Source organism: Acanthochromis polyacanthus, chromosome 21, assembly GCF_021347895.1.
Source record: "Acanthochromis polyacanthus isolate Apoly-LR-REF ecotype Palm Island chromosome 21, KAUST_Apoly_ChrSc, whole genome shotgun sequence".
Lineage (NCBI taxonomy): Eukaryota > Metazoa > Chordata > Actinopteri > Pomacentridae > Acanthochromis > Acanthochromis polyacanthus.
Window position 1 is genome coordinate 10,827,474 of NC_067133.1, and position 18,469 is coordinate 10,845,942.

The 18,469-nt window shown below is 38.1% G+C and overlaps 1 protein-coding gene across 1 annotated transcript in view; it reads left to right on the forward strand.

Moving 5' to 3' along the window:
- The window catches only part of znf281a (zinc finger protein 281a), a 30,395-nt gene that overhangs the window by 807 nt on the left and 11,119 nt on the right, over positions 1 to 18,469 (forward strand). The window contains exons 2-5 of the mRNA XM_022209492.2: positions 1,331 to 1,473; positions 6,643 to 6,710; positions 13,542 to 13,690; positions 16,995 to 17,448. Coding sequence (XP_022065184.2) covers positions 17,044 to 17,448 — 405 coding nt within the window. The 5' untranslated portion in view covers positions 1,331 to 1,473; positions 6,643 to 6,710; positions 13,542 to 13,690; positions 16,995 to 17,043. The remainder of the gene's footprint in view (positions 1 to 1,330; positions 1,474 to 6,642; positions 6,711 to 13,541; positions 13,691 to 16,994; positions 17,449 to 18,469) is intronic.

Below are 18,469 nucleotides of genomic sequence, written 5' to 3' on the forward strand. Positions count from 1 at the left end.
CAGATTTGATCTAATAGTTGCTGTAGTGAGGAAACATGGTCTCTTAAAACTCTGAGGTACTCTGGGAATATTCAAGAGAGCTTGCTTGCTTGTTTAGGGATTTCTGGAGGAACTTTTAGCAGCTCAGCGCAGCATTTAAACTTAATTTTATTGTAACTGGAGCTGCAGTATTTCAGTATGTATATAATATCGTGAGTGTGATTTATTTTTGATAAAGAAGTATCAAGGTTTCAGGTATTATAAAGCTTTATTTTTTCCCTTATATTCTTTGTTTATATGTGTTTTTTTTAATCGTTGGCAAAAAATCGTTGGCAAATGAGTTGACAATTTTTTTTACAGTTTAGTGTAATTGTACATATTTTTGCCATTTTGTTATATTATGGATATCTTGTAACAACACAGAAAAATAAAATACAAATGAATATTTTAACTAAAAAAAGGCTGAACAAAATATCCACATCAAAAACTGTCATTTGCTCTTTCAAAAACATTGAGAATAAATGTACACTATTTTCCTTGCTTTTTAAATAAACAAAAAAGTATTTGTATTTTACAGACATTTACCTTAACCTGAAAGAAAAGAAATTATATTAAGAGTTGAAAAATGGTAAATAAATAAATTAAAAATAATAAAAATTAATGTAATTCTAAAGATGTTCACAGTTTTGTTTATTACAGGCAATATCTGGTAAAATCACAAAAAAAATATTTTTGTTAAAAAAACAGGAAAAAAATGTGAATAATGACTTGAAATAAATCTGTACTTTTAGAATTAAGACTTAATCCTTTTACAATGTGTGATCACAAAATTACCAAATACCCCAGTTTTATGGAATATTTGCTTAAAGTGTACAGTATTGTTAATTTTTATTTTTTAAACTTATGTTTGATGTTTTTTCTTTTTTAAATCTATAGCAATAATAACCCCAAACTCTACAGATTGATTTTGAGGGATTCCTCCGGTAATCTCTGCTGCATTGATTTCTTACGGAACACTTTTGAGGCCAAACGTTCCTCCTCAGTAGCAAAAATGAAGAATCCTTGAGTCTCTTCTAGTGTATTTACTGACTGGCTGCAGATAATCTCTGAGCTCCTATTAACCTGAACCAAATTGAAGCTTATTACACTGAGGTAACAATGTTAAGTAAGTCAACAATGCCCTTAAATAAAGAAAGAATACATTTGAATGTTAAGTATTTTCTTGAAATCGTATTATCTGAATGTTTTTTGCCTCAGATTAAATTTTACCGCTTGCTGCACAAACCATTTGCTTTGCTTTGTCCCTTTTAAGTCTGACATTAAATCAGCGCTCCTGCTCTTTGCTCTGAAGCCTCCGTATTGATTTGACGGCTGCTGTAGTGGAGGATTTCCTGGACACAATCCTCCCGAAGGATGATCGTAAAAGGGATGAGTTGCCCTTGGATTTCTGCTGCCTGGTTCTAATCAGACTGCACATAAAGGTCTATGCTGCAGGTCGGTGCTATTGTGATGCCTAATTACAGTTTCGATCACGCAGGTAGAATGAAGACTCTCTTCACTGATCTCATTTCACCACCAACCCTCTGCTCCAGTGTTTTGTTTTTTTTTATTCAGCGCTTTTAATGCGAGGGATTTGTGTTCAGAAAGTCGGTTCGCTCTTAAAAACAAGATCCAAAATCAGCTCATGGCATCATTTATTGATGAGTCGCTCAGAAGATCCTCTTTCAAGGTATTTTCAGCAGCTCATCAATAAATGATGTAATGTCTCATTTTGGTTTTAATGATTGTTGGCCTATGCGTACTTTTTTGAGTTTGCTGCTTTGGGGAGGCATCAAACCGGAAAAAGATGAAATAAAATGTCAGATATTAATTAGAATTTTGAACTAGTCACAGCTAATGCAACACTTCTGCAAGACATCCGGACCTCATGAAAGTTGTAATCTAAAACTAGTTAGTTGCAGAAGACTTTTAGTGCAGTTAAGTTGTTCTGAATTACGCAGAGATGTTTCTGTTCTCTTATTTAGAAAAATGGGGTAGAAAAAATAGAAACACTCCTTTAGCTTAGCGGATCATTGCCTTCAAAAGTCAGTGATATCTAATCACCCTTGATAAGTAAAACGAGTTTGAGATTGGAACAGTGCAACTCTGACCACCTCAGACTCTTAAATACTAAGAAACGAACATTAATGGACTAAATTTAATGTTATATTTTCATTTCTTCTAAAATCTCATTGTTAAAATCACAAGAGTGTCATATGAGTGTCTTTTTATCCAGCATAAATACAGTGTCTCTCTGTTCGTAGTCTTTATGCAGCATTTATGTTTTCTTTCTGTGATTTGTTCTTTTGTCCTGCATGTTTGCTTGCTGGCTGTTATTGTGTGTCACGACTAACAGCAGCAGCTTGTGTCCCTTTAAAGACAATGAAGGTTATTATATCTTCAAAACAAAGGTAAGCAAGCATGAGGATTTTTAATGCAAGGTTTAGACAAAACATATCAGCCAGATAATAGACCAAATCGACAGGTGTTAGAGCAGCTGTTCGTTTCATTTTAGAGTATCATAGTAGGTGACAACTGGTGCCGCCTCAACAAAAACCATGCAGTTTTTTTATTTTACTTTTATTTTGTTGTGCTTCTTCCAGCATCTACAATGCATGATTGATTCTAACCAACAGGAAAACAGCAAAACATTAGCTAAAGAGTGTTGTCTTTATGCGAGCCAAGAGTCTTCAGTCATGGTTTCTTACTTTTACAGGCTTTTTCAAATGCAAATCTGCAGTCAGGGAGGAAACATTAGCTCTTTCTATGGCTGCATGGAAGCCTTTTTGTGTAGAAATGCAGACATTAATCATACACTGTTGTGTTTTTTTTGTTTACTTTGTTCAATTTTATAATTCCTTTCCCAAAACACAGTTGTACTTCACCTTGAAGTCAAGCTTCTTTGAGTAGAATGCACAACACATTGAAAAGACTTCAAGTTCTAAGAGCCATCAAGTGTCAGAACAAAATAATTAGGAGAAATACTGCCAGAAGCACAAACATTTTGTCCAGTACTGATGATTGATTGTTGATCTATGAATTGACAAGTTGTTGTAGTGCTTACTACTAGAGAGCCAGAAAATTTTCCATCAGTTCCTAAACAGCAGAAACCAAAGATGTATTCAGTTTCAACAACTAGTGAATGTAAGAATATGTCGGCGTCATAAATATTAGTGGACTAACCGTCTGAGCTGTGTCCGCCTCAGTGTCATGCTGATCCAATCACAAGAAATGTGACGTTTGTGGTGCAGCCTGATCACAAATTCAGGTTCAATCTGATGCAACTGATTGCAGGGAAGAAAAATGCTTTTTCTTTCATCAGGCTGGAATTTATTTTGACTGTCTTGAACTTGAAAGCATGTGAAAACTAAGCTTTTTTTTGTGTTTTTTTTTTTACCTCATTAACATATCCATATGGAAAAAAAACACTTCGAAATATGTAACTTTAGTACACAGAGATGATCTCTGCAGTAATATAGACGTCGCCTTGATTCTTCTTTGTGCAACTTTGCAAAGGTGATAAAGGAAGATCTGTGACCGACTAAAGATCAGCTGCAACAATAATCGGGAACTTCGGATCGAGTCATGGTACCACTAATCAGAGCTGCAGCGGTCATCTTGCTAAAATGACACCACGAACATTGTGCTACTTGTACAGTTTAACTCTGAACAAACAGACAGGCAGCTGCTTCAGACTTGGCGTAGGGTTTCTCAAAGATCAAGCTCAGACTGTGTCGACGGCAGTTCATAATGTCAGCCTCTATGGACAGCATTCAAGAAAACAACTTCTCTTCAGCACGAACCTGAAAGATTAAACTTTTCTGCTGGACCTTAAGAATGTCAGGACCACATTCTTTGGTTGATGAGATAAATTTGTTCACCTCAGATGGAGTTGAGCATGTTTACAATACGAAATGAATGCATACTCCTGACAGTGAAGCACGGAGGCGGGAGTACGATGATATGGACTTGCATTAACATAAACAATATTAGGGAGATAAAATTTATAGATGGCATCGTGAATGTCTGTGGATAAATCAAAATACTGGCTGGCAAGATGACTCCCAGCCTGCAGAAGCTTGAAGAAGAGGAACATTCCAGCATGATAATGATCCAAAGCACCCCGCCAAATCCAGATTCTGAAATTCTCAAGAAGAGCAAAGTGAAATTTACAACCTGGCCAAGTATGTCGCCTGACTTGAATCCAATAGAACACCTTTGCAGCACTGTTAAGAGACATGTAGAGCAGCACAACCCCTGCAGCAAAGAGCAGTTTTAAAAATGTTGCTGAAATTTGTGCAACACTGATATCCACCATGATGAGGAGAACCGAGTTTTTCATTAAAAATATAATAAAGGAGTGGTGGTAAATGAAAGATTTGAAGCTCAGTAAGAAGTTCCTTGACTGGGGCCTGCATTTTTAAAATAGCAAATCTAAACTGCTGGGTTTTATATTTACAAAAGAGCAAATAAAACTGTTCTACTTAGAAATAATGCCGTTCCTGTAGGGTCATACAATGTTTAATCATTTGACATTTGAGCCATATTGCATAGGGGTTTACTTGTATTACTTTTAAGTTCAGTTTTTCAGCATGTTTAACACAGCTGCAGTATTAAAGCTGTACCTTATTAGGCTTTATGCTGTATCATATTAAATTACTCATCCCTGGAAAATCTAGCAAATCTTCAGGGGAACTAGTGACTAACTAACTAGAGGCTTAGTCATTATTACAGAAAAACATTCCTATCTTCAAGCCACGTACATAAGAAGAGGATGACAGAATGGCTTCAGACACTGATGAGGCATATTTCTTTGAAATATTTCACACGATACAAACCGATTCATTTTGCTCTTTGATTGTCTGCTGTTTCACCTTTCAGTTCTTCTGAATGGCAGACCTGATATTTCACCAGCCCTGTTGCAGTTGATAAAACTGACAACCTGCAACAAAATGGTATTCAAACTGCAATTATATGACATTTGTTTTAAATGGCAGAATAAATGTAGTTTTTAAACATTAACCAGGAGGTAAAATTTGCATCACATATAACCGAATGTAGTGAAAAGAAAGGGTTTTCGTGTAGTGCAGCTGCTGCATTTTGTCTGCCGTTGACATCAAAGCACAGGAAGAAACAAGAACAAATTATTCAGACAGACTTCTGAAAGAGAAAAGAACAAACTCGGGACTGGTGGTTAGTTTAGGATACATCCGAGCAGCGTTGTGCTGACTCCCACTGTTGTTGTATGAAATGAGCTGCTGTTGGTGATTGAAAGAACAGGTTTGGAGACAGGTTTCTAAATCACTGCAGTCAGCCTGCTCCTGATCTACATGCAGTCGAAATTCAGTCGCTGAGACTCTGAAAGTATATTTCTCCAACCCTATCTATCCAAATGGGATTAAATTACTATGGATTTTTAAACCAATACCTTGCTTTTTCTTTCTGTTGTTCTCAGAGTTTGATTAAAAGAGCAATATCATCCTCGTATTACTATAGAGACGTAAAAAATGAACATTTTTAGCCGCTTTTAAAACTAAAAGCTACGGATTCTGAAGTGACAGAGTACAACTAGTAAAATCAAGAATAAAATACTGATTTACATGTTGACTGTAAAAACAAAATAAAGAACATTAACATTATAGTCTTGTTTTTTAGAATTTCTGACTGTAAAATTAAGCTATTTTTATTATATTCAAATAAGCAAAAAAAATCATATTATTTTACATATATTTGCCATTATTTGAAAGAAAAATTATGTATGTTTAAAGACTGAAAAATGGTGAATAATTTCTCTGAAGTTCACAGATCTTCCTTGTTTTGTTAAATTACAGATAATAACCAGCAAAATCTGAGGAAAAAAAGTTTTAATTCACATCTTGGCTGTCTAAAAGAAACACATTATTGCTTGCTGAATGTCATTAAGAGTCACAGAAGACTTTGGCATGGTGCACCATTACTAAATATACCCCCACAATGCTCCTTGTTTGACAACACAGAGCTGACCAGGTTCTCTGGCCACTACAGTAACAGGTACTACAGCTAATCTACAACACTTGAAGTGTGTATTGTCTCAGAAGTATTATATTATAAGTATATTTAGGTATCAGGTTGGAACTTGGCATTGCTAGATAAAGAATAAATTACTCTGACTGGATCAGAAACAGAAAACTTGATCAGGACATCCCTGGTTCACAGTCTGAAGTTTGTATTGCATGTTATTATTAAAGGTACAATATGCAAGATTTTGAGCATAAATATTGCATTAATATATCAGAAGACGATTATATTGTAAACTATGTAGTATTGCTAATTATGTAAAGATATAATAGAGGAATGGCGTTCTATTCCATGTCTGACTACTTGTGCATGCTCGTGAATGTTAATGCATGTGAGTCCCTCCCTTTGAAACTATCGGTCCTCCACTGAGAGTGACCTGCCACAACAAATTCAAAAAGCAAAAGTGTGGTATTCTATTAATGTTATTTACCAAGTATATGCACACTTTTTTTTTCAATTTCAGCTCAATGTCAGAGTCTATACTGTCGTTTTTAGACTCTGTTCTGCTACTTCTTTACATGTGTCCTTTCTAACTCCACTTTTTGTATTGTTTGTTTCCACACAAAGGCCCACTCCAGTCCGACAGACTGTGGAAACAGACAGAAATGCAATGGATCAGGCCCAAGAAGACTGAGGTAACATAAATCGAACTTGAATTAATCTTAAGTTAATGAGTAACCGGCGTCTGTTAATGTTTGTGGCTGGATTATTTTTTGCTGGCTTTTGTGTGCGCAACCTTTCCAATTGTAAATGAAATTGAAGGGGGGGGGGGGGGGGGGTGTGGCTGACAAGCTGTCTTGCTCTTTTGTTTAGTTCTGCAGCTCGAGAACATTTTAAACCAACATCTTGTCACAGAAAAGTGAAACCAGCTCTCAAAGTTCAAAAGTCACTCGAGTTATAAGCTCTGTTCTTTGTCCGATGAGCTGGTCAGCTGAGTTCTTTGTGCAATCAGGTCGATATACACACGTGGACAAAATTGTTGGTACCCCTCAGTTAAAGAAGGAAAACCCCACAATTCTCACTGAAATCACTTGAAACTCACAAAAGTAACAATAAATAAAAATTTATTGAAAATTAAATAATCAAAATCAGCCATCACTTTTGAATTGTTGATTAACATAATTATTTAAAAAAACAAACTAATGAAATAGGGCTGGACAAAAATGATGGTACCCATAACTTAATATTTTGTTGCACAACCTTTTGAGGCAATCACTGCAATTAAACGATTTCTGTATTTGTCAATGAGCGTTCTGCAGCTGTCAACAGGTATTTTGGCCCACTCCTCATGAGCAAACAGCTCCAGTTGTCTCAGGTTTGATGGGTGTCTTCTCCAAATGGCATGTTTCAGCTCCTTCCACATATGTTCAATGGGATTCAGATCTGGGCTCATAGAAGGCCACTTTAGAATAGTCCAACGCTTTTCTCTCAGCCATTCTTGGGTGTTTTTGGCTGTGTGTTTTGGATCGTTGTCCTGTTGGAAGACCCATGACCTGCGACTGAGACCAAGCTTTCTGACACTAGGCAGCACATTTCTCTCCAGAATGCCTTGATAGTCTTCAGATTTCATCGTACCTTGCACACTTTCAAGACACCCTGTGCCAGATGCAGCAAAGCAGCCCCAAAACATTACTGAGCCTCCTCCATGTTTCACCGTAGGGACAGTGTTCTTTTCTTCGTATGCTTGGTTTTTGAGTCTATGAACATAGAGTTGATGTGCCTTACCAAAAAGCTCCAGTTTGGTCTCATCTGTCCAAAGGACATTCTCCCAGAAGCTTTGTGGCTTGTCAACATGCATTTTTGCAAATTCCAGTCTGGCTTTTTTATGAGTTTTTTTCAGCAGTGGTGTCCTCCTTGGTCGTCTCCCATGAAGTCCACTTTGGCTCAAACAACGACGAATGGTGCGATCTGACACTGATGTACCTTGGCCTTGGAGCTCACCTTTAATTTCTTTGGAGGTTGCTCTGGGCTCTTTGGATACAATTCGAACGATCCGTCTCTTCAATTTGTCATCAATTTTCCTCTTGCGGCCACGTCCAGGGAGGTTGGCTACTGTCCCGTGGGTCTTGAACTTCTGAATAATATGAGCCACTGTTGTCACAGGAACTTCAAGCTGTTTAGAGATGGTCTTATAGCCTTTACCTTTAAGATGTTTGTCTATCATTTTTTTTTCGGATGTCCTGGGACAATTCTCTCCTTCGCTTTCTGTTGTCCATGTTCAGTGTGGTACACACCTTTTCACCAAACAGCAGGGTGACTACTTGTCTCCCTTTAAACAGGCAGACTGACTGATTATGAGTTTGGAAACACCTGTGATGTCAATTAAATGACACACCTGAGTTAATCATGTCACTCTGGTCAAATAGTTTTCAATCTTTTATAGAGGTACCATCATTTTTGTCCAGGCCTGTTTCATTAGTTTGTTTTTTTTTAATAATTATGTTAATCAACAATTCAAAAGTAATGGCTGTTTTTGATTATTTAATTTTCAATAAATTTTTATTTATTGTTACTTTTGTGAGTTTCAAGTGATTTCAGTGAGAATTGTGGGGTTTTCCTTCTTTAACTGAGGGGTACCAACAATTTTGTCCACGTGTGTATGTGTATATATATATATATATATATATATATATATATATATATAATCTCTGAGGTTATAAAAAGATTTGCATGTTTATTTAGGAGGCTATGACTGATTGAGCTTCTGATTTGTAGCATCACCAGCTACCAACTGCAGCAGGTATAATCTCCCACTGCACAGTTTTCTAATAACTGATGCATCTCAATAGAGGGAACTCGTGTGGCTGTGGTCCTCCTGACAATGGAGGATTAGTGTGTAGACAGCCAGGGTCGCCATCTGTTATGTGAAGGCATCGGGCTTTCCCAGAGAGACGAATCCAAATCAGGAATTCAGCTGCACAGTTTTCCTGGCTTTCGTTATCAGACGAGCAAGGAATATCGGCATTTCCGTGTGTTTTTTGATTAGTATGGATGCATGGGAGGAGGGAGAAGGAACAAAGGCGTGCTGCACGGACTGAATTATTAATGAGCCGTTAGAATTGATAACCATCTCTGTCATGTGAGACACAACTTGCCACAGATGAAAATGTTGGACTGTTTTTCCAGTTTAACCTCCTCCATAGCTGTGGTCGGGGCACAGGCAAAGACATGTTGGCTCTTGTGTCCCCTCCACAATGAGGGCGGTCGACTCATTCAATCAGCGTGGAGTCAGTGGAGTGACTCAAAGTGCTGGAGTCCAAATGTCTCTGACCTTCATTTACCAAACACTCAGCTGATGATGGAGGCTGATGGAAAGGAAAGTTGAGCCACGCATTGATGTTTTCCCGCCTTAGACCGACATTGAAGATTCAAAACAAAATATGACATTGAAATAACATGACGTGGCTCCAGGATGTCCTTGGTTTCTCTCTCTTTGTGCTTTTACAAGTTTAACTGGATTTTATGACAGATTACTTCAAAAAAAATTAAGTTTACATGAATACAGAGACGTAAATGATCAGTACCGCTGTCATATCTGCAGCTACAGTTACAAATTAATTAGCCTGGTTGAGCATAAAGATCGGAAACAGAGGAAAACTCTGAGCTCAGCTTTAAGCAATGACAGTATAATCCACTATTTAACCCTCTGAACCCCTAGCAGTTTGTTGTGTTTTATGCTCCTGTCATGTTTTTAATCACTATGGGATCAGTTTTTCACTACAGTATAAAGTCCTGCAGCTCTATGGAAATGATGCAACTATGACTAGAATATGAAAATTGAATTTCTTTGTTTGTTTTGCAAAAATTGCAAAAACCTGGAATCGGTATGTGCAATGTCTTTTTGCTGGAAAAATGTATATTTTACTACCTTCTACCTTGTAATTTGCTTCCACACTCGTCCTGTATCTACTCTGTATACACACAGCCTGCAATTCAGCCTAAATAATGAAGTGTTCTTAAGTTTTGTCTTAAGACTGTTGGTCACAGCTGAACCACGAATTACTTTACCGTTTTGCTAAGGAGTGCATAATTTGTTTGTTTTTCACAGATTGTGGTGTTTAGCAAACACTTGTGTAAGGCATAGAACGAAGTCAGTTTCATGAAACACTGTGATTTTGAACTTAGTATTTTTACAGTTATTGGGGAAAAATTAAAATATCAGTTGTAAATAAGGAAGGTGAGTGAAAAACTTTAGCTAACTTCATTGAATTATCTCATGACTGGCAAATAATTTCATATATTGTGCCCGTGTATGAATATAAAGAATTTTCAGTGATCAGAGATGATTTCTTCTATCTAGTTTAAAATTCAAAATGCCATCAATAAAATGCACCTGTGTTCTTCGTACATAACCAACGCCTGCCCATACCATAACCCCACCGCCACCATGGGCCACTCCATCCACAACATTGACATCAGAAAACCGCTCACCCACACGACGCCACACACGCTGTCTGCCATCTGCCCTGAACAGTGTAAACCGGGATTCATCCGTGAAGAGAACACCTCTCCAACGTGCCAGACACCATCGAATGTGAGCATTTGCCCACTCAAGTCTGTTACGACGACGAACTGGAGTCAGGCCGAGACCCCGATGAGGACGACGAGCATGCAGATGAGCTTCCCTGAGACGGTTTCTGACAGTTTGTGCAGAAATTCTTTGGTTATGCAAACCGATTGTTTCAGCAGCTGTCCAAGTGGCTGGTCTCAGACGATCTTGGAGGTGAACATGTTGGATGTGGAGGTCCTGGGCTGGTGTGGTTACACGTGGTCTCTTGTGAGGCTGGTTGGATGTACTGCCAAATTCTCTGAAACACCTTTGGAGACAGCTTATAGTAGAGAAATGAACATTCAATTAATGACCAGCTCTGGTTGGCATTCCTGCTGTCAACGTGCCAGTTGCACGCTCCCTCAAATCTTGCCACATCTGTGGCATTGTGCTGTGTGATAAAACTGCACCTTTCAGAGTGGCCTTTTATTGTGGGCAGTCTAAGGCACACCTGTGCACTAATCATGGTGTCTAATCAGCATCTTGATATGGCACACCTGTGAGGTGGGATGGATTATCTCAGCAAAGGAGAAGTGCTCACTATCACAGATTTAGACAGATTTGTGAACAATACTTGAGAGAAATGGTGATATTGTGTATGTGGAAAAAGTTTTAGATCTTTGAGTTCATCTCGTAAAAAATGGGAGCAAAAACAAAAGTGTTGCGTTTATATTTTTCTTGAGTGTATGTAAATGTTTCAGTGGCTTCAGGTTGTTCTTGTCATCCATCGTGATTGCAGCTATTTTTAAATTGCATGATTAAATCTTTGAATTAATTAATTACCCACTCATTTAATTATCTCATTTGAAGTAAAACCCTTATTGCCATTTTTCCAATTACGGATTTTTCAACCAGACCATCATAAATATTCAAATACTCTGAGGGAAGGTGATTTCAGAGATATCACTGCCAGCCTTGTGGGTCATCATTATGGATATATGAAAAGAGCTGGGACGTAAAAAAAATGCACTCACTGACCTTTTTTTGCGTTACTCTCCTGTCTGCTTTTTTCAATTATGCTCTTCTTTCTGAATTAATTGGCTCATTAGCAAAGGCAATTAGGAGTGGGAGCGCGAGGTCCGACTCTGATGTGCTTTTAGGTGTATACACAGTCATTCATCCAACACATCTAAGAGCTTTCCCTCTAAATAGATCCGTCACCATCATCTGAATGGCCGCTCTGAGACTCTCACAGTTATTGTGGGAACAATAAGTCTGAGGCGTTTTGAATTAGGGGAGCTTTATTCACCACCGCCATTCAAACTGGGGTTTCCTTTTCTCGTTGCATTAATCATTTAATTGATGCTATGCGGCTGGAAATAGAAGGAATAACAAAAAGGCAGAACTGAGTTGCTTCACATGACAATGTGGAAAAATGCCACAACCCTCCTACTAATCACTGCTCATGCTCTATAAATTAATTAAGGGAGTACAGTAATTAGATTTCGTACTGCACTTTATTTTCAGTGGTTTATGTGATTCCACATCATATCGGAGGTAAATATTGTTGCTTCTTTTAACACTATTCTGTACATTTTTTAATAATTACTTTGTAAATTAGGATTCATTGTCAGTAAGAGTAACATTCACTTACAACATATATCAAATAACATGTATTACAGGTTACATGAAACAATATCCTGCTGAGCAATATGACAGGTTACTGCCACTTTTTATTTTTAAAAAACTGACAAAAATCCTGGCACTTTGTATATTCATACTTCGATGTATTTGGCATATCACAATAACAAACTGAAGTCATTACTTTCACTTTATCATGTCTTAACTGTGTGCTTTTATTTTCTTGAAACAAAGGGAATGAATGAGCCTGCAGGCTGTTTTCTTTCCATGCAAATTTTCATTTCCTCATTAGAAATTGTCCCATTGCAGCACTTCAGTAAAGGATTTCAGTACTTTTTCCCCCTCAGTTCCTGCTTAAAATTTACAGCATTTGAAGTTGTTTGCACACAAATAAAGGATTATACAGAGGCTGAAGAAAGAATGTGGTCTGTAAAGGTTTTAGCAGCAGCCCTCTGTCTCCCTGTTAATCAAATAGTCTGTAGGCCTTTAAGGTTTTTGATAAACTTTGCATAAAAAACAAAGATTTACATAAAATACATTTCTTATAGAATAAGCTATGAGCAGTCAATCAGACTTTATATCTGTTTAACTTTTAATACAATTAGAATATAACAAAGTGATTTATAGAACAAAAAGGAATATTGAAAAACACTCATGCTCCTACTTCAGAAAATAAATGAAATACATGTGATGAGGATGAACCAGAGGCATTGCAAGTCAACAATTCAGAATAGCTAAATAAATAATAAAAAATAACAATTAGCCTAAGTATTGTTATTATTCACATCACTTTTCAAAATGGAAGTTGCAAAATGCTTCACAAGACAGAAAAATGGTCAGAAAATTATCAGAATTTAACAGATGCACACACAAAAAAATACAATACAACAATCACACTTTCTGTCAGAGAGCACTAAATGAAGAATTTAATTTTAAAAAACGGACTGAAAACATCAAAAAAACAGTGGCAAGACAAGTCAATAATTCACAACATTAAAAAAGAAATAATGGAATAATAGTGGAATAATGGAAGATGGAATAAAATACATGTTACAAAGTGCTTTACAAGGCAGCCAAAAAAAGCAAAAAAAAAAAAAAAAAAAAAAAAGCTATTATGACAATATATAACAACGCCAGATGCCAGTGTAATAATAAAATGATGATGATAATAATGGACTAAAATAATGGACTAAAATAATGTAAATTAATCTCTAGTTCATTAATATCTGGTTAACATACATAAAAATGCTGTTATAATGATGATTTGACTGACTTCCTGCAGGCTGTGAGTAAAGCTCTGTTTCTGCCCTCATTATTGTAGTCCTCTGTTCTTCAGGACGCCTGCGGGACCCAGAATGCTCTGCGCCGAGGCAAGATGGAAGAACCCAGCAGCTGTGGGAGAACAATGTTTTGGCTCTAGACATTAAAACGGACCGCTGAGGGTGAACTACGCGAGCCAAATCAGCGGGTCATGGTTCTGCACCGGTAAGAGAACTTTATACGAACCGGGCTTCACGGTCGGAACCGGCGGCCGCTGCGCTTGAACTCCTCCGGACGGGACGGACAACAAAGCGCAGCGCACCGACGTTGAGCCGCCGCTAGTTAGCCGCTAAGTTAGCGGCTAGTCGGACGAGCATCATTGTTCGCTGGAGTTGAATGGGCCGTTTGTTGTGGGTCATGTCCGTGTTGTGTCTCCATCACTTTACGGTCGTCCGGGGACCAAAAAAAGACCCCAACTACCTGGAGGTCACAAACGGACGATGTGAGATAATTTGTCTTATTTCGAGTCGCAAACCAGCTTTAGCATCAATTTTTGTTGCTCGCAGATTTTGCTTAGCTCCTGTGTGGTGATTTCTGCCTCAAATTCAGATTTTTTTTTTAATAGTGTCAACTGTAAAAGTGCAGAAGTTATCGCGTTGAAATGGTCAAATCGCAGCGACTTTACTCGAGGTTTTGCACGGTTTTGCGCTAACGTTTCCGCGGTTTTGGCGTTGATGAGCGCAGATCGGTTGCTGTTATTGCATGGCCATATTAATTATTGCCTGATCCTGCATCACAAAGAAGGGCCCCGCAACACTGTTAGCCAAACCTTAGCAAGGCAGCTAATTTCACAGGCAACCAGCGTGGCAGGATCCACTAATGTGCTCAGAGCAGCTCGTTCTTAATCTGCTTTAACATGTCTGACAAAGTTAGCCGGAGTAAATCAAGTTTTGTTTCATTTTTTTTTTCTAACAAGGTTGTCTTTGTGCTAGCTTATTTAGCGAACCATCAAATCTGGCAGCAGTCAGAAGCTCTCATTATGGATGGGTCGCTCATGTGGTAGGGAAATGTGATTTTAAAACATACATTTATGACTTCTTGTCAATTTTGATGAAAAAGGACACATTACTCACACATAAACTCAAATATGTAGCATCACGTTTGGTGTATTTACAGGCAACAAAGTAATCTGGCTGTGTGATACAGGATATAAACATCGTTTTCTGGTTTCACAAACCTACCCAAGGTCTGATTCTGATTTTGGAAATGCTACCTGGAATTCTCATTGATACAGACCTGAATACTCATTTGCCAGATTCTGGAATATTCTCTGCTGGTAAAGAACACATAACCGTGGTCTGTCAGATCAGAAACCTTTATCATTTTTAATTTCTTAGTCTTTGTAGACTATAGAAGAAGAGGTTTGGTGTTTTTTTTACTACTAGATCTTGAGAGAAAATTACTCAAAGAACATAGAATATGTAAGTTTTTAATCAAATTACTTGCAGCTCAAAGTGCTTTATAAGCGGCAGACAAAATCTAGGACGGTAAAAGTACATTTTAAGACGGATGGACACTAAAACAACTGTATAAGACAAACTATTTGATAAATAGTTAGAATAGTAAAAGATAAATATGACACTAAGTGATTATACTGAAACGTTGGACAATTGAAGAAAGGGATGGGTGTCTTCTACTACTGTATTGGCCAGAATATTGGTCTCCTACCATTTCAAATATGTTTTCTTGAGAATAATTACTCAAAGGAAATTGTAATCTTCACTTTCTAATCATATCAAATACAATTTAAAGTGCTTTACAAGTGACTTACAAAATGTAGTATGGCTAAAACTAGATTAAGAGGCTACTGCACACTAAATAAATGAATTAAATTAACTATTTGATAAGAAAAGTTCCAAAAAATATGAAGTATTCCACAAAACACATTGCTTCTAGTGACACACTGAAATACTGAGGAAAGAGATGAGTATTTTTAAGCTCGTCATCTGTGGTGACTGTAGATTTTAGGTGTTTAATCAGACTTTAGTTTCTGTTTTTTTTTTTTTTTGTGGTTTAGTGGCTTTATTGTGCATAGGAATAATTTTAGGTGAATTTGTCAACCAATCAGTATATTTTTTTATGTACCTTTTTCTTCCTTTATCAGCCAAGTCGGCCTGTGTACTTGCTGATTAATTATTGCAGTTGGCAGCAGTCATAAAGCTCTGGTTATTAATGCGTCCTTCGTATCGTGGGAACATATAGAATACTTAATTATGATTTATGATCATTTCTAATGTAGCTTTGATTTAAAACAATGGAAGTATGCTTCACAGAGACGCCTCACCAACACTCTCTGGTCTTAGAAATTGCATTTGGTGACATTTAATTTAAATATAGACATCGATTTTTTACCGCCTGAGTGGGATTGAATTACATAATTTACATTTTCAGACAGAAAATGTGATTTGTCTTGCATTATATTTTATTGCAGTCAAGATTCAGTTAAATATCCACTGAGTAATCAATTTAAAACATGTGATGAAGCGTCTTCACATCAAAAGTGTGACAGTCACACACAGAGGATGCCATGAAATTGTAAAAGCATTGACAGGACAGTTTAAACCCTTCATCAGACACACTACGTATCCTAAATTTCAGGCTTTGCGATTTGCTAATTGCACTGTTTCAAACTACATTTTTCAATTGAAAAGTGTTGATTGGCTATTGTTCGGTAATGTTGTGGGCGGGACTTTGCTAAAACCACAGCTTGGACGCCACAAATAGAGAGGAAGCTGCATTAGAGCTAAAAGAAAGCATTTTAAATCGACATATTTGATCAGAAATGGGGTTAAAAACGAACCAGTAATCAGAAAAATGCTGAAATCAGATCCGCTGAGTTTTTTTTTTTTTTGGTGAATTCCCTATCTGAAAAATAATCAAAACTGGGACAAAACTCAAACCTGTGTTACTAATACACGTCCAACTGTGCTCATTGAGAGCTATTTGAGGACATAAACATGATTTGTTTATGCAGCAGTCCCATAATTACAGCAGCAGACCTTCTAATGCGGCCTTTGTGCGCTCTCATTGGCAGATAAGCTCATGCAAATAGGATGACTGGTCCAGATAGACCCATCAGAAGATTAACACACAACTTCAATCCCGTCATTCCTTCTTTCATGTTGTCGATGTACGGTCGCTGTGACCTTTTTTTTTAACCCTGAAAACTGCAGAAAACGGACACGTTGCAATCGAGCAGATCGAGTTTTGTTCACTGGCTCTGCGGCTTGTTTCCATTTGTTCCAGACTGCGGCCTTTTGTTGACCCACAAACTGTCGGTTTAATCCGACTAAGCGGCTGATTGTGAGATCAGGAGGCCATGACACTGATTCCTGAAGACCGAGCTTAACTGGCTTCATAACTGTTATCTGTTATTATTTGTGTTTGCATCCTCTGTTTACCAGTGCCGGTGCTTCCTTAGGTGTGTTATTACTGTTTTAAATGTCTCCTCCTTTGTTTTCCCTCACAGGATGACACTGATTTCCTCCCCGTAGTTTGCCTCCCCACCGGCCTTCACCATGAACATCATTCAAGACAAACTAGGCAATGAATTCCTGCGTTCCAACGGCAGCGTGGACTCCAGTTTCGGAGCGGGCATGATTATGTTCAGCCACCTCCCCCCGGTGACCAGCTTCACCCGGCTGGCCGCCCACTCCGTCATGCAGGACCTCCCGCCCCAAGAGATGATCCTGAAGAAGGAGCGCGACTCGCCCGACTGCAGCGTGGGCGCCCAGGGTGGCAGCCTGGGGTGCGTCGGGGCGGGGGACTATGTTCACGCCATGGGCATCAAGCAGGAGAAGCTGTCGGAGCACGATTACCGCCTGCCGCTCTACCCCGGGGGTCTGGGGAAGAGCACGGAGCTGCTGGAGGTGACTGTCAGCAACAACCAGAACCTGCTGGTGCATGACCTCAACATGGGCGACGTAAGTAGCATCCATGGGAAGTAAGTTTCACTTTATTTAGGGAATAAATCGAGTGTTCGTTAACCCTCTGAACCCAAAAACTAAGTGCCAGGTTTGAAAGGTATTTTATCTTTAAAAAATTACACAATTTATCAGAGTGAGAAACTGTAAAAATGAAAAAATCTTTGAATTTTCAACTTTTCAGATGATTCTTGAATTTATCTTGTGTGATTTTTAGATTTCCATGGGAAAATTAACCCGTTAAACTTCAGTGTACCGCCGGCGGTACACCTACTAATTTGCATAGGAATTTCAAGAATGTCCGACGGCTGCAAACCCGATTGTACAAACACTATACGCCGATGGAAAGCTTAGATTCTCATGAATCCGCCGGTATAAACCACTTTCAGATGTGATTACCACAGCGGGTGAGAAAAGCACATTTGTCCGACAAAAACAAATATTCATCCATCCGTTCTCTATACACGGCTTCAACGCACACAGCGCGACTCACATTTCCGGGTTCATTATTACACACAGATGAAAATATTCCACAAAAAACGGCCATAATCCAACCTTTTACATCCAGACGACACAAGCCAGTAAACTATTTTGTCCAAAACATGTCCTGAAGTCGGTATAAAATCCACGAATCGGTCATTTTCAAGGAAATGCACCTCGCGATGCCCGTCCAATATTCCCTGTATTTTTCGTCATTTTTTTATTTAAAAATAGAATATTAGCGATTTTTTTGTACTGAAAATGGCTGGAATTGAACTGAACGTTCTGCACTCTTTGGCACAACTCTGAAGCCAATAATGACTCAGCTGTGACCAACAGTCATGTAGCAAGAATGCTGGGAGTTTTTGGCTTAGTGGCAGGTTGTTTTTACACAAAGCAGGTAGAAGTAAAAACGCAAGTGAAACGACAAATAACCAAATATCCATAATATATAGAGTCAGAGTGTTGTCATGTAATCATGCTGTCTGCAGATTTTGTCAATGTTTGTGAAATGAATAATTAGACATTCAACCTTATTATA